The sequence below is a fragment of the Chroicocephalus ridibundus genome, chromosome 12 (assembly GCF_963924245.1).
Source record: "Chroicocephalus ridibundus chromosome 12, bChrRid1.1, whole genome shotgun sequence".
Lineage (NCBI taxonomy): Eukaryota > Metazoa > Chordata > Aves > Charadriiformes > Laridae > Chroicocephalus > Chroicocephalus ridibundus.
The window spans coordinates 6213240-6227052 of record NC_086295.1 but is presented as its reverse complement, the minus strand read 5'-3'; the positions used below and the strand labels follow the sequence as shown (position 1 = coordinate 6227052).

The window sequence follows — 13813 nt, the reverse complement described above, 5'->3', positions numbered from 1 at the left end:
CTGTGTCTGTGTGTCCAGCTGTGCCAGTGAACCCCGAGCTGCTGGATACCCGGCCTTTAGCACTGCATGGAATTGGCAGAGAGGGATGAGGAGGCCAGTGATGGTTCTGTCTGGTTGCTCGGGTGTCCCGGGCTCCCGCCCATGGAGCTGATTGGGGATTTATGAGGCAGGGAGACCTCCCCTTGTGGGAAGCAGGAGGGAAACACCTTCTGCCACTGTTCCTTTGAAGCTGTGTTGCATAAATAACTGCGGTAACCGGGATCCTGAGGGGAGCCACAGGAATGTCCAAGGAGCAGGAGGGCCTGGCGTGGGGCTAGCAGAGCTGGTGTGTAACGGGTGGGCTGTGCGAGCACCTGCAGTCCCTGTGCTGCATGTCAGGAAGGGACCTGGTGAGCTCAAGGGCTCGGAGGGTGAAATTCAGAAAGGGGAAACCACAAACGGCGTGGCAGAGCAGTGGCTGCTGTCTCTGGGGTGAAGCCGTTCCTGTGCCCCGGCCATGGACAGCAATCCTCTCCGGGGCTGTGGCTTCTCCCGTCTATCTGACTTGCCTCCTTGGCACTCAGAGGCAGAGCTTTTGCGTGCTCAGCTGGAACAGCAGCTTGCCCTGAGCCCGGGTGCTCTGCTTGGTTAGTTCGGAGCCTCCTGAGAGCTGTGGTTAGTTGGCTCCTGGTCTGGGAACTGGTGTAGATGTGCTGGCCACACTGGTGCAGCTCGCCTTGCCCACTGTGGCTAGCTGGCCAGCCGCACTCCAGCCTGTGGGTGTGCTTGGCGCAGAGTGGCTCTGTGTCTTCTCTTCCCTCTCAGCCTGGAGGTGGCTTCTCCCAGTCCTGGGCAGAGGGAATCACGTACGTGTTCAGGGCCGCAGGAAGATGCCTTTGCTTCCACCTCCTCTCAGAGATTGTTTTTTAAAGGCGAATTAAAAGTATTGTATTCACGTAGACAAGGCATGAAAATTCCATATTTGGAAAAGAATTGCTGCAGAGCGAGACCGTTATGGCTGTAAAACCCTCTTCCCTAAGGCAGACTTTGAGATTTTCTTTGCAATTAAAATTTCTTTGAAACTTGGACCAAAGAAGATTTGGAGGGAAAAAAAATAAAATCTCCTGAACTTTGAAAATACTTTTTTCTAAACAATGCTTGTGTGAGAGCTTTGACAAATACTGTTCCTCCCGGTGTGTCTGATAGCAGAAAGTGACTGAACATGAGAAGTCAAAAGGTTGTGAATAGCTCCTGCTCTGACAGTCGCTGCACTCTTCTATTAGAATTTCTCAAGGCAGCATCAAAGGGGCCAATAATTAAACTTAAAGCAACTTAAAAAGAAGGGAGAAAATGGGTGTTTAGTCATATAGTGCTGAGCATTGTGTAGGTAGAGGTTCCTCTGGAAAAACAACTTTACCTGGACCGTGTGCAAGTTTATCTGAGAAGAAAAGCAGAGGCAGAAGTCCCCTGCTGGGAGAATAATTCCAAGGAAAACAGAAAGAGGAAACTTGGAGATTTACTTCAAGAACAAGCATGACTAAACTTTTACTATGTATAATGGGCTTTCTGCCCTGTTGTCACAGCTGAGGCTAGGGTGACATTAGTGAGAAAACTTGATTTTTATCATTATCTGCCTGTCTTCTGTGCTCTGTATCAGGGCTGCAGACTTGCTGAAAGGCAGATTGCTATCAAACATTGCTTTGCACAGTCTGGACTTGCACTTGGGATGTGTTCAGCCAGTAACTGTGGTTACATGAGCCTTTCGCTGCATAAGTAAAAATAAAAGCAGTTTAAATATCCTCTTCAAAAGCCTCTACAGTTTTGAATCCCTTGGCCACTTATCTCCAGCATTTGTACAAACTGTGGTGCTGTGTGCCATCCAGATCAATATCTCGCTTGATTGGCAAAATGTGTCGAGATTCTGGAAAGGAGACTGAGTTAGAGCGTCTGCAGAACGTGTCTCAGCAGAGGGATGCCGTGGCGGTTCCAGAGCTTGCAGTGGTGAAAACCTGTCTCGCTTGCAGTTGTTTTCTGTGGCGCCACAGTATTCTGAGACATTCTTCAGCTTTGTTTTATCTGAACATCGGGCCTTCAATGTCACATCACTGATGGCATCTGCTATGGAATGGGAACTTTGCAGTGCAGTGGCTGTGATCATAAAAAACCCACTCACATCAAGACGGAATCCCACACCTTTGCTCTCGCCAGTGCTGATGTCTCTTATGGAATTAGCAATGCATGTTAATGTATTCCAGCCAAAGACACTTGTTTATGGTGCCTGTGGTACCATAGTGGGTACCGCAGTGGAGCAGCAGCCAGGTTGGTCCCTAGTGTTTTAAACCTACAGAGCACTCCCTGTGGGGCGGAGGGCTGGATGCCCTGACTATTCCATTGTCCAGCCCAAAGCGGTAATTGTAAAATATCTCTTGGATGCTAGGAAGGAGCTGCAGGAAGCTATGGGGATGTGGGTGGGTGCTTGGCCCTGGTGCAGTGGTCCTGGGTTGGTGTGGCACTGAGGTGCGTTGTCAGATGCAGTGTGTGGGGTCTTGGATGTTTAAATGCATTAGGCTTGCCATGTGGCCAACTCTGGAGTTGATAGGATCTTAACGTCTGGCAAGACTGCCTCCTCCCTCGTCTCTAGATTTCAAGGAGAAGTTTGTAAAAGCAAAAAAAGTATCTTTGCCTCATCTTGTCTTACAATATCCAGTAGAGGAAGTGAGCTCCAGAGAGCCCGAGTTCATGTCTTAGCCCTAGGCCTGGAGATTATGAACCATCTTAAAGCTTTGCAGCAGCTTTGCCATGCTTGTATTACCTCCATACAACAGCTACTGGAAGCATGTTCTAGGCAGCCTGTTCCTTTTCCCAGGAAAGGGAGCATTAAGTGGATTTGAATTCTGTTTAACAGGAGGAGACGTGGTTACACACCACGTGCTGCACTGTAGGCAGCACTGGAGAAGAATTGCTGCTGAACTAATTGCAGGTTTTTTGCTGCCCTGCCTCCCAGCAAGGTCCGCCTGAGGCTGCCCCCTTTGTCATTGCATGCTCTGCCCTTGGGAAGCCACTGGAGAGCAGTGTGAGGAGCAACATGAGAGTCCACAAGCTCCCAATTTTCCAGCTGTGAGGTTGGGCTTCCACAAGCAAGTGGTGGAAGCAACTGGTAGTCTGGAGACCGTCCCTGGTGTGCTGCTGTCTGCTCCTTCCTTGTCTTTGTTGGGTGACAGGGCTGGAGCTGGGTAACTGATACTCCCAGTCTGAACTCATCTGCAGATGGCAAACTGAGCAATGAGGGCCATGCCCGGGACCATGGGGTCAGGACTAAGCTGTTGTCCCTGACCTTCCTGCTGCAGCTTCCGTTTCCTTGTATCCTTTGGGGTGTGGGCATGCCATGGAAAAGCAGGAGAAGGCCCAAGCTTTAGAGAGCTCCTGTCTCGTGCTTGGTATTCATTCTGTGGCTCTGCCTTCCCAAGGGTGGCACAGGCAGTGCCTTACTCTTGCCTCGCTCCCCAGCAGCTTATGCAGCATCCTCGTGGCCATTCCCAACAGACGGAGCGGTCCTGATGCTCGTGCAGGCAGTTTGTGTGACTCTGCCGGGAGGTGCTGAGGAGCCGAGGCAGTGCATCCAGCCCTGCGTTAGCTCAGGCGGCAAGCTGGCATCGAGGAGGGAGGGCTCTCCTTCTGCTCTGATGCAGCTTTCCTGGCTGCCGGGGGACTCTGCATTTTCTGCTGCTTGTAAGGGCTTGTCTCAGAGGAACGGTGCTGGTGTGGCAGCCCTTGCCATCGAGCTGCAGGCACGGGGAGCGCTGCACGAGGAAATGGCCTCAAGTTACGCCAGGGGAGGTTCAGGTTGGATATTAGGAATAAATTCTTCACTGAAAGGGCTATCAAACATTGGAACAGGCTGCCCAGGGAAGTGGTGGAATCACCATCCCTGGAGATATTTAAAAGACAGGTAGATGTGGTGGTTTTGGCAGTGTTAGGTTGACGGTTGGACTCAACGATCTTAAAGGTCCCTCCCAACCTAGAGGATTCTGTGAGGTCCCAGGGTGGTCACCTGGCCTCTGGTTGGGATCCCCCCTCCCTGGGCTCCTCGGATGCTGCTGCTCTGGCTCTGGGACTGCAGCAGTGTTGGGCGATAGTAGAGTTTGGAGGTGTAGGGCTGCGATGTATTGGGCAGTGCTATCTTTGTGTGCTGTTGCCTGCCTGTGTCTTCCCCCCTCCCCCTGCCTGCTTTTCCCCCGCATCAGCCTGCATTTGTAAAATGAAATAAATATTGACACGGACGGGATGCTATTCAATTTGTCCTGATCACTGGGCTGCGGTGAGTTCTGACAGAGCACAGTGTAAAACATAAGCTCAGGATGTAATTTCTGCTGTCAACATGATGTACAGTATGGCCGTGCCAAATACACGCCGACAAACTGCACAAGCTCTTGTGGGGCGGCGGTGGGGGGGAGGGGGGGACGGTTTGTGCTGATAATTGGGAAGCGGGGATGACAGAGCAGCAGGAGAGAGAGGGCGCTGCCCTGGGCCTGGGGCGGTGTGAGGGTTTGGTGCTTCACTGCGTGTGTGGAACCCTGCCTGGTGCGCCCTGCGCCTGCTGCCTGCGTGCCCTGCGCTTGCAGCCAGCCGCCCGCTTGGGATGCGGTGCTGCGGCTGGCTCTGCCTGCGACGGCAGCAGCTCTCTCTGCTTATTTACGGCTCCGCTGCTCACGTGTGGCAGAGAGAAGTGGCACTTCCAGCTGGTGGTGAAAGGTCTTCAATAACACGGGGAAATAAATGTCGTGTTGGTCTTGGTTCCTGTGCACAGGGGCCTTCTGTGGTGCTCTGTAGCCCTGGGGTCCTTTGAATCCTGCAGCTGCAAGGTCACAAGCAGGACTTGGGGCTCTTGGATCCGCTTCCTCTGGACGCGGTCTGTGATGTGACAGCCAGAAAGAAAGGTCTGCACGCTGAGAAGAGACGTGACGCTGACCCTAGCTGTGGCCTGAAGCTGTGACAGAAAAGAGGCAGGCTGAGAGTTTATGGGTGGAGAGGAAGAACCCAGTTAGCAGCAACGAGCCTTGCCACAGATGTGTCTCTGGGTCAGCGTTTCTGGGGGGCTGGAGCTCGCAATGGGTTGTGTAGATGGGCTTTGCAGTCTGGGACCTGAGTGTCTCAGAGGTGCCTTGAGGCAAATTGTCACGCCACCTGCATTGCTGCGCGTAGGCAGAGCGTGCCAACAGCTCAGCTGAGTGCAGCCGAACTTCGGACACGTGAGGCAGCCACCAGCAAACCACATGAGTTCAGACGTAGCGGTAAGACGGGGAAATCTGCTAAATGTGGAAAGCGGCATAATGGCTGAGGCTCCAAACACAAGGTTGTGGTTCCCACAGCAACGGCAGCCCAGCCCGTGCAGGCTCAGCGGGACTCTCCTCTCCCTGGCACTCGCTGCTCTGTGCCGTGCTCCGATGCCACAGGGCTGAGCAAGTTGCCTTGGGAACTGCGGGCCAGCTCGTCCGCCAGCCGGGGAGCAGCTCTGCCGGAGCCGTGCTCACCCACTGCGACATCTATTGCCCTCGCTTCCTCTGCGCTCCGCCTTGCTTTCGCGCGTGCATTTAAGTTGTTGCTTTTACTCATTTATTGATACCGTTTAGGATGTGGCTACCTCCATTTATATGCTGTAACTCTGGCAAGGCTGAAAGAAAAGGCAGCAGTGCCTGTTTCCGAATGAGTGGCGGTGCCATCCCTCTGTGCCCACGGGGCTGGCTCCTGTGTGTGGCTCCAGCAGTCGGGTCATGGAGGAAATGGGCCGCTTGCAGATGCCACTCAGGAGTCAAATGGTGTGATGAGGGGGAGGGGGATGGCTCCTTCTGCCCTCCCAGAGCCAGCGTCCGTGCTGTCTGCCAGCTGTGTGCCCTGAGCAAGGCCTGCTGGGGGCAGCCGGGGCAGCGTGCCGCCTTCCTGCCCTTGGATGCTGATGTTCCTTGTAATGCCTGGATTTGCACCGCTGGGTTGGCTTGCCTTCAGCCTCTCCACGCGTTCAGGAGGTCTTCAGTGGCTGCAGAACTGCTCTCTGGCAGTGAGAGCAGTTGACCATTGCTGCCTTGTCAGGCTTCTGGCAGGGCTTTATAAACCAGCGTGGGGTAGCCTGGGTGGCAAGGAGAGGGCGTCAGGGTGGGAAGAGTGGGAGACTTCAGCACAGAATCACAGAATGGTGAGGGTTGGAATGGACCTCTGGAGACCATCTAGTCCAACCCCTGCCAGAGCAGGGTCACCCAGAGCAGGTGGCACAGGAACGCGTCCAGGCGGGTTTGGAATGTCTCCAGAGTTGGAGAGTCCACCACCTCTCTGGGCAGCCTGTGCCAGGGCTCTGCCACCCTCAAAGCAAAGAAGTTCCTCCTCATGTTTAGGTGGAAGTTCCTACATTCAAGTTTGTGCCCATTACCTCTTGTCCTGTCCCTGGGCACCACTGAAAAGAGCCTGGCCCCATCCTCCTGACACCCACCCTTTAAGTATTTATACTTAATCCCCCCTCAGTCGTCTTTTTTCCAGACTGAAGAGACCCAAATCCTTCAGCCTTTCTTCATAAGAGAGCAGCTGGTGACTGCCTCTCCCCAAGGCTCTGCTTAATATAGTCCTTGAGAAGATATACAGGTGGACTACTTGTTAAGTTCTCTTTCTGGCAGTTGCGTTTACCAGGTACAACCCATTTGTACTCAGACTTTGGACACATCTGGAGGTGTTGCCCACAAGAGTGCTGTGGGGTGGCCAGGGCAGAGGTGCTGGATAGGGTTGTTCTTCCCACACCTGCTGTTTGCCCTGGGTGCTGGCCTGAAGCTCTTGCTCTGGCACACCTTGCGCTGTTCGGTTTATTGCTGTCTCTCGCTGTCTGGGGAACTTACTCCAACATAGCCACAAATTTCACAGACGTGAGAAATTGGAGAGATGCTGGTTGTGGCAGTGGTACGCTACATCTTGTTATATGATTCTTCTATATATCCGTGTAAGCGTGATAAAACAGGTTTGTTGTACGTGTCCTCTTATGTCTTGCTCTGAAGTCTGCTGCAGGTGGGGCAGCCTCAGCTCTGTCGCTCCAGAGCGGGGACCTTTATATCTGTGTTTGATTGACGAAGGCTGCAATTATTTCATTCTGTGAGACTTCTAACAGTGGGAAGGAACAACCCAGCCTGTCACCCGTCTACAGGTCATCTCGCTTCCCTGGGTATAGTCTCCGACGTTAAATATTTTGCTGTGTGATGATAGGGGTTCTCACCAGATTGGAAGAGTAGGTGGCCCTTCAGGAGCAGGGGCAGGAATGGCTCTTGCACGGGGAGGCCCGGCTGCAAGAGGGAGTCATGCCGGTGCCAACAACCTTCAGTGCATGGTGCGGAGAGGTCTTAATAACAAACGATCTGGCAGGGAAGAGGGGTGGGGAGGAATGTTGGTGTTTCTGTACCGTGATTGCTAACGTAAAGATGCACCGGAGACCCTCTGCTCCTTGGAGCATGAGGAGCACAGGGCTTCCACGAGTGAGAGCTGACATGTATGTGTGTGTGGAGTATGGCATGTGTACATGGAGGAGAAAACATGTGTGTACACTCAAGTGAGGCACACATATGGACAAAGGAGAGCGCCAGTGCGTGTGAGTGCTCTTAGCTGTGCATGGGATGGAACACGGGTGCGAGCCGTCGTGTGTGAATAGATTTGTGCACATTGCATGACCCACCGCTTGTGAACCATGAAGAGGCAGTGAGGAAGGATGCCTGGCACTAATGCCCCGTGTTTCTCAGTGTTTGTCCAGTCAGGCAAATGCAGAAATATCAGTGCAGCTCACTCGGTGCTTTGGGGAACTGCCCCGTTGGTGCGGTCGCACGAGGGGAATGTCAAGGGCAAGGAAGAACTAGGGAAATACTTGCCAGCTACCCCTGCTCTGAACTGCTAGGGTTCAGAATCACTGCTAGGGCCATTCAGAACCACGCAGGGGACTCTGGAGCACAGTCCAGTTCCCCTTCTATGGGGAGTCGATGACTATCTAGTCCAGGATTGTCCCCTTTCCATTCATCCTCTTTCCCCCTCCCATTTAGAGTAACAGATGACAGGAGATTAATTCTGCAAACCGATGAAGATATGCATGTTTCATGAGTAGTTCTGGCTGTGGCTGGTGTCGCAGAGCTCTAGTGGAAGCTCAGGGTGTTGGTGCAGGCAGGGATGGATGCTGCACACCCATCTCCCGGTCAGCCTCTTCTCCCCAGGTGCTCACTGGATGCAGTCTGCCCTTGGCCACAGGTCTCATGTCTTTATCCTTGGTGCCACATGGGTGTCTTGAACCTCACCCTTTGTTAAACTCTTAGCTTTAAAGTCAGACAGATGGTGAGTCCTTGAAGAGATGCTTTCCTCCTAGTCCATGGCTGCAGAAGCAAGATGCTGGGAAAACTAGCGGCAGTGGCCGGACAGCCAGCACCTCCCCTGTCAGGCACTGGCATCGCCTGGTGCGTGCGTGCAGGACTGGCGTGGTCTGGCCCTGTGCGGTGCTGGGGGTGCTGCCTACACATCTCCCACCAGCGTGGGCAGCGATGGCGCAGCAGACCTCACTCCTCTCGGCAACCAGGGCAGCGTGGTGAGGAGGGACCCTTGACAGTTGGGGCTCCTCAGTCTCGGAGTCCCTGCTGGAGCATACGTCCGTGGTGATGATAGCTCTGCAGCTTGCTGCCTTCCCTTCCCGGGTACCTTCCTTTCCTGCTACAGCAGGACCTGTGGGGCTGGGCTTTATGGTGGGGCACCTGGGGCCAGGCAGGGTGGGAGATGCTGACTGAGGCTGCAGGGGGAGGATGGAGCGGGGGGAACACGGAGCCTGGCTCTCACACCAGCACTGACACCTTGGCCTTTTGCAGGCTCCTGGGGATGCTGCCGGCTGCCCTGCACCTCCCTGTGTGATCCAGCAGAGGATGGAAGCGACCGGCATCAGCTGGGCAAAGGACCCTTCGCCAGGTGCTGGGATCTCATCCCCCTGAAGATGGGAGTTACAAATGGGCTTGTGACCCGCACATGTGGCACAGCCGCCTCTGCTGCCAGACCCCCGACGCAGTAGTCCAGGGCCACCACGGGACAGGCAAGACATTGGCCACAGCAGCTCATCCTGTTAACTTCTCTGTGAAACCGTACGTGGAAAAGCTTCCCTTCGCTTCCCGTGAATGACGGTGGCGGGTGCCCGTGCCCCGCACGCGGCTGCGGAGCCCCCTGCCCGCTGGCAGGGTGGGCAGCGGGCTGTGCGGGACCCCGCTCCCCAGCAAGACCGGCGGCAGCCGAGCACGGAGCCCCGCAGCTCTGTCCCCGGGGACAAATGCCAGCTGCCAGACTCTTCTCTGGAGACCCAGGAGCAGCCTGCAAGGCACCAGCATTGACTGCCCCTGCGTTAGCAGTGGGAGGTCCAGGACGTCTGTTGTCACAGATGTGACTCCAGCCTGCTGGGACAGGAGTGCTCCAGCTGCAGGACACGGCATGCAGCGGGGATGGGGATGCTCTGCATTGACTGGTGAGCCCCACGCTGCTAGTGTGGACTTTCCTCCTTCTCCTCTTCCCTAAAGGATGCTAATTGCCCATCCAAAAGATACTGCTCATGCAGCCTCCTAGAGTGCAATGGCGAAGGGTCTGCAGGGCTTCTCGTGGACCATGCTGCTGCTGTTCTGCGCCATCCAGGAGCTGGGGGCCTGGGCCATGCACACGGCGGTGGAGGGCCCTGGCCTCGGGCAGCCGGGGGACCCCACACTGCTGGCTGGTGGGCGAGTGAAGCGTGGCTGGGTCTGGAATCAGTTCTTTGTGGTGGAGGAGTACACAGGCACGGAGCCGCTGTACGTGGGGAAGGTAAGGTAGCCCTATGTCTCCATGGGGGTAACCAAGCTGGTGGCAGACCGGGGCATGCTGGCAGCACAGTCAAGCCTGGCAGGGGATAGAGAGAACCTGTATGAAGGTTTCTCATGGGGGACTGGTTAGGTCTGTGGACTGGGATGGCAGGAGCCCGGTCCCTGATGGGGGCTGGTGAGGTTGATGTGCTTCCAGAAACCCCGGGGCAGAAATACACCAAAATTCATATCTATGTTCTCCCAGTTGCGTGTTGGGTTCCCATGGTGTTTGGGGTGGGTGCAAGAAAGGGTGCAGCTCTGGGCGTTGTGGGGGCAGTGGGGAAGGCTCAGCCCCATCTCTGTGGGTGGACATGCTGGGCTGGAGCAGATGTGTAGACCGGGCTGGGTGGGCAGGACGGGCATCTGCTCATGCTGGTCCCTGCAATTTCTTGGCAGCCGAAGTGCTGCTGTAGCACCAAGGGCCCTCCTGCCCCAGCAGTTGCTGCCGTAGGTGCAACCCTGACTTCCTGAAGATGGTCCATCCCTGGTCCCGTAGCCCTTTCAGCATGGGGATCATGCGCTGGGTTTTGTTTCATGGCCTCTCCCTGTGGCTCCTTCCTGGTCCTGGAAGGACCTCCTGGACCTGCAGGCTACAGTAGCTGTTTCCTAGCTAATTATCTCCAAAAACTGGGGCTGGCAGAGATGTCCCACTCTAGTAGTGGTGCAGCAATCCTGCTCTTGTTTGTGGCCAGACCAAGGTTCTTGCAGGATTTACAGATCTCAGGCTGACGTGCACAGCATGGTGTGGAAGGTGCTTGGTCTGGGTGTCCAGGGCTTGGAGGGACCCTGAGGGCCAGCACTGGTGACAGAGCTCTCCTGGAGCTTGCCGGGAGCTATGTCTGTCCTTTGGGTGCCCCTGGGAGCTGCACTGTGTTACTATGCTGCTCCCAGGGCTGGATCCTTGCTGGGCTGTGCACAGGTGGTGGCACGCATGAACTTCCAGGGAGAGGCACTGGGAGGTTTCAGGCTTGTAACCAGCGCATCCTGCTCTGCTGTGAGAAGGTGTGATAGTGTTCACTGGAGCATGCTGGTCTCCTTGTGCTGGAAAAGCCCTGGTCTCCCTCTGGTAGTCTCCCTTCTCTCCAAGGGGGTGGCTGTTCCTGTTGTCCTGGCTCTTGCCCTTGCTTGCATGCCCTGCGGAGAGGAGTGCCAGCAAACCTGGAGCTTGCTGGGTCTGTCCTTGGGAACTTGCTGCTTCTCTGGTGTGTGACCACCTGGGGCATGGGGAGGCTGGACATGGACCTCTGGTCCCTCTGCTCCCTCTGCTCCTGGAGTCCTGAGGCTGAAGGAGCATTTTGCCTTGGGGTTGCTGGGCTTCGTCCTTTTCTGGGAGCTGTGGAGAAGCTGCCCTGTGGCTTCCATGTGTCGGGAGGATGTGTTACTTCTATATTGATGAAGGCAGTGCCAGATGTTGGGACCAGTCAGAGGAGGGTGCTGCAAGCCAGCTAGGGCTGCCCCTGTTGGGGAGCAGGGGCTCTCCCCAAAGGAAAATGCCCCAGAGCTCACGCAGCGGGGCTGTCTGATGGCCTCGGCTGTCTGGTTATGAGTCTGGAGGAGGCTTGAAAATGGGCTTCTTGGCTAGGGGCCAGCTGAGATTTCAGTGGTGATTTGTGTCCATTTCAGCAGACACTCGAAAGGCGCACTCCTCTGCCACGGCGCTCGGTGCAGTTACAGCTAATTCACAGCTCCCCTGGGAAGCGACTCGAAGCATCAGGCCCTGTCAAGCTCCGGAGGTAGCCTAGCAACCGCCGCATCTCCAAAACGAACCCAGGAACCTACAACTAACCCATTTTACAGCCCCTTTCCACATCAGTCACTGCATCGCCCACCCTGCTCAGAACAAACAGCCAGCCGGCGCCGCAAGCCGTTCCCTGTGAACATTGCTCCGGAGGGCTGAAGGCAACCCAGGGACGGGTTTTTCCCTGGGGTTGGGAGAAGCTGAGGTGCCCACCTGGGGATGCCAGGGCTGGGGTGGGCCCCGGCTTCCCAGGGCAGTGGTGCCAGTCCCCCCCGCGCACAGCTTGCGTGTCCCAGAGCCTTCCTCCACGGGGGACCCACGGCTCCATGCAGTGTAGCTGGGGCTTGCCCTCCATGGACGCCTCTTGCACACCTACGTGTGCTTTTCGGAGGGCCGATACCATTTCCATAAAATCTGGGTTCTCTGGCTAATCCTTCTTCTGAACTGTAATTTCCCCTGAGGCTGCTGTCAGTTTGATGTGGATTTCTTTGGGTTTTTTTAAATAGAATTATGGGGTCAGCACTAGTTACAAACTTCTGCGTGTGGACAGATCTATTTTAGATAGAGGAGAGGATTAAAGGGAAAAAAGCAGATTTAATTAAGTTGCTAATATTTAAAGAAAATTGATGAACTCGGGGTTTATGAGTTGGAGCAAACAGAGTGCGCCTTTATTACAGGCTAGTTTTTATTTGATTTTCTTTCTTTCCCAGCCCCAGAGTCATTTTTTATTTGTGTATTTTTGCTTTCTGTTTAATCGCTTTTAATAAGGAATGTGCACATTTAATTTTGACTTAATTATTAGCTAGTAATTAATGGCTTCGTAAAAATCCTGACTGTAGCCTTTTAGGACAAGGAAACTATTTTCCTCTTTAACAAACCGATCGGCCTTTTGTCCACCTTCCGAATAGCTGTTGCGGATGCTCTAGTCCTTGGCCGGAGGAGCTGAGCGCAAGGTTCCCTCTGCTCCTGGGGTGCAGCGCTGAGTTAGAGGGGGCTCGGGGGAAGGTGCAGAGGGAGTCCCGGGGACAGCATGGGTCTGTGCCATGCCAGGGCTGCCCAATTTTGCTCTCCTGCCATGCCCAGTAGTGGTGGATGTCCCCAAAACTTGGTGCTCCCTGAGCCTTCCCGCTGTACCGGCAAGGCTTGGCAGGAGAAGCATCCCTGGGATGTGGTCTGGGCCTGTGGCATCTCCCCTCAGATGTCTGTACTCTGTTATCCGGCCCTCCCCCATTAGTTGTTGTTTAGTCAAGCAGCACAGATTTAGCTCTTTTAATCTTCCCTTGTAAATCAATCACTGCAGCCCCTTGAGCCCAGGCTCCATTTTTCTTCCTAGCGTTCTAGTTTGCAGGGATGCTGGTGCCTGCTCCGAGCAGTCAGCGATGAGCAAATACGTAAAGAGGATATGCTGAGAGCTCAGTGTGGTTCTGGGAAGAGGTGCTGGGTGGTTTACCTCTGGCCTAATTATTAATCATGAGCCTGGTGTTCAGCGGAAAATTGCAGGTTTCTGTTACCCGCTCTGCACAGACCAGGTGCACCTTTTTTCTTTCTGAAAAGCTTGATCTCTAGCAGGGTAGCAGTGAACACTAGAATCATAGACTGGTTTGGGTTGGAAGGGAACTTAAAGATCTTCCAGTTCCAACACCCTGCCCTGGGCAGGGACACCTCCCACCAGACCAGGCTGCTCAAAGCCCCGTCCAGCCTAGCCTTGGAAAGGATGGGAGAGGATGATAAAGCGGAGGGGGCAGCAAGCTCGCCAGCAGGGAGGGCTGGGGCAGGACCGCCAGGGCAGGATGCTCCTGCAGAGCCAGGCAGAACGTCCCTGCAGGCACTTGCTCTGAGAGGTGCTGCCCCAGCAGGTCCGTGGCCAAGCCACGGCGGTCCCAGCGCGCCGCTGGGCGCTCAGCCCCGAGCGCAGGTCTCCTTCCCTTGGCAAGCCTTGGGAGATGTTTCAGCATGGGCAGTAATATGGGAATGTTGTGTAAAATGCATTGAATTGTCTAAGGCGTGGGCCCCTCACTCATGAAATAAATATATAAACTGTATCTAACAAGACAAATATAATGAAGGCGTCATAAAAAAGAGGCAGCTCTGGTATAAATTCTTGCTGGTAGAGCTGTGTGTCTGAAAGGTGGATTATAGAACTGCAGTTTGGAAGATTGAATGGCCCATAAACATTTTCATATTTCATTAGCCGATTAATGGACGGCTTTTTTCTTTCTCT

General features: G+C 54.6%; 1 protein-coding gene across 3 annotated transcripts in view; it reads left to right on the top strand.

Annotated features, from left to right (window-relative positions):
* CDH22 (cadherin 22) overlaps nt 1-13813 on the top strand; it is an 89664-nt gene that overhangs the window by 19556 nt on the left and 56295 nt on the right. For all 3 annotated transcript variants that reach the window (XR_010073032.1, XM_063349865.1, XM_063349867.1), the window contains exon 2: nt 8847-9816. Coding sequence is in view for 2 of the 3 variants with exons in the window: in XM_063349865.1 (XP_063205935.1) it covers nt 9592-9816 (225 nt within the window). In the remaining variant the exon portion in view is untranslated. The remainder of the gene's footprint in view (nt 1-8846; nt 9817-13813) is intronic.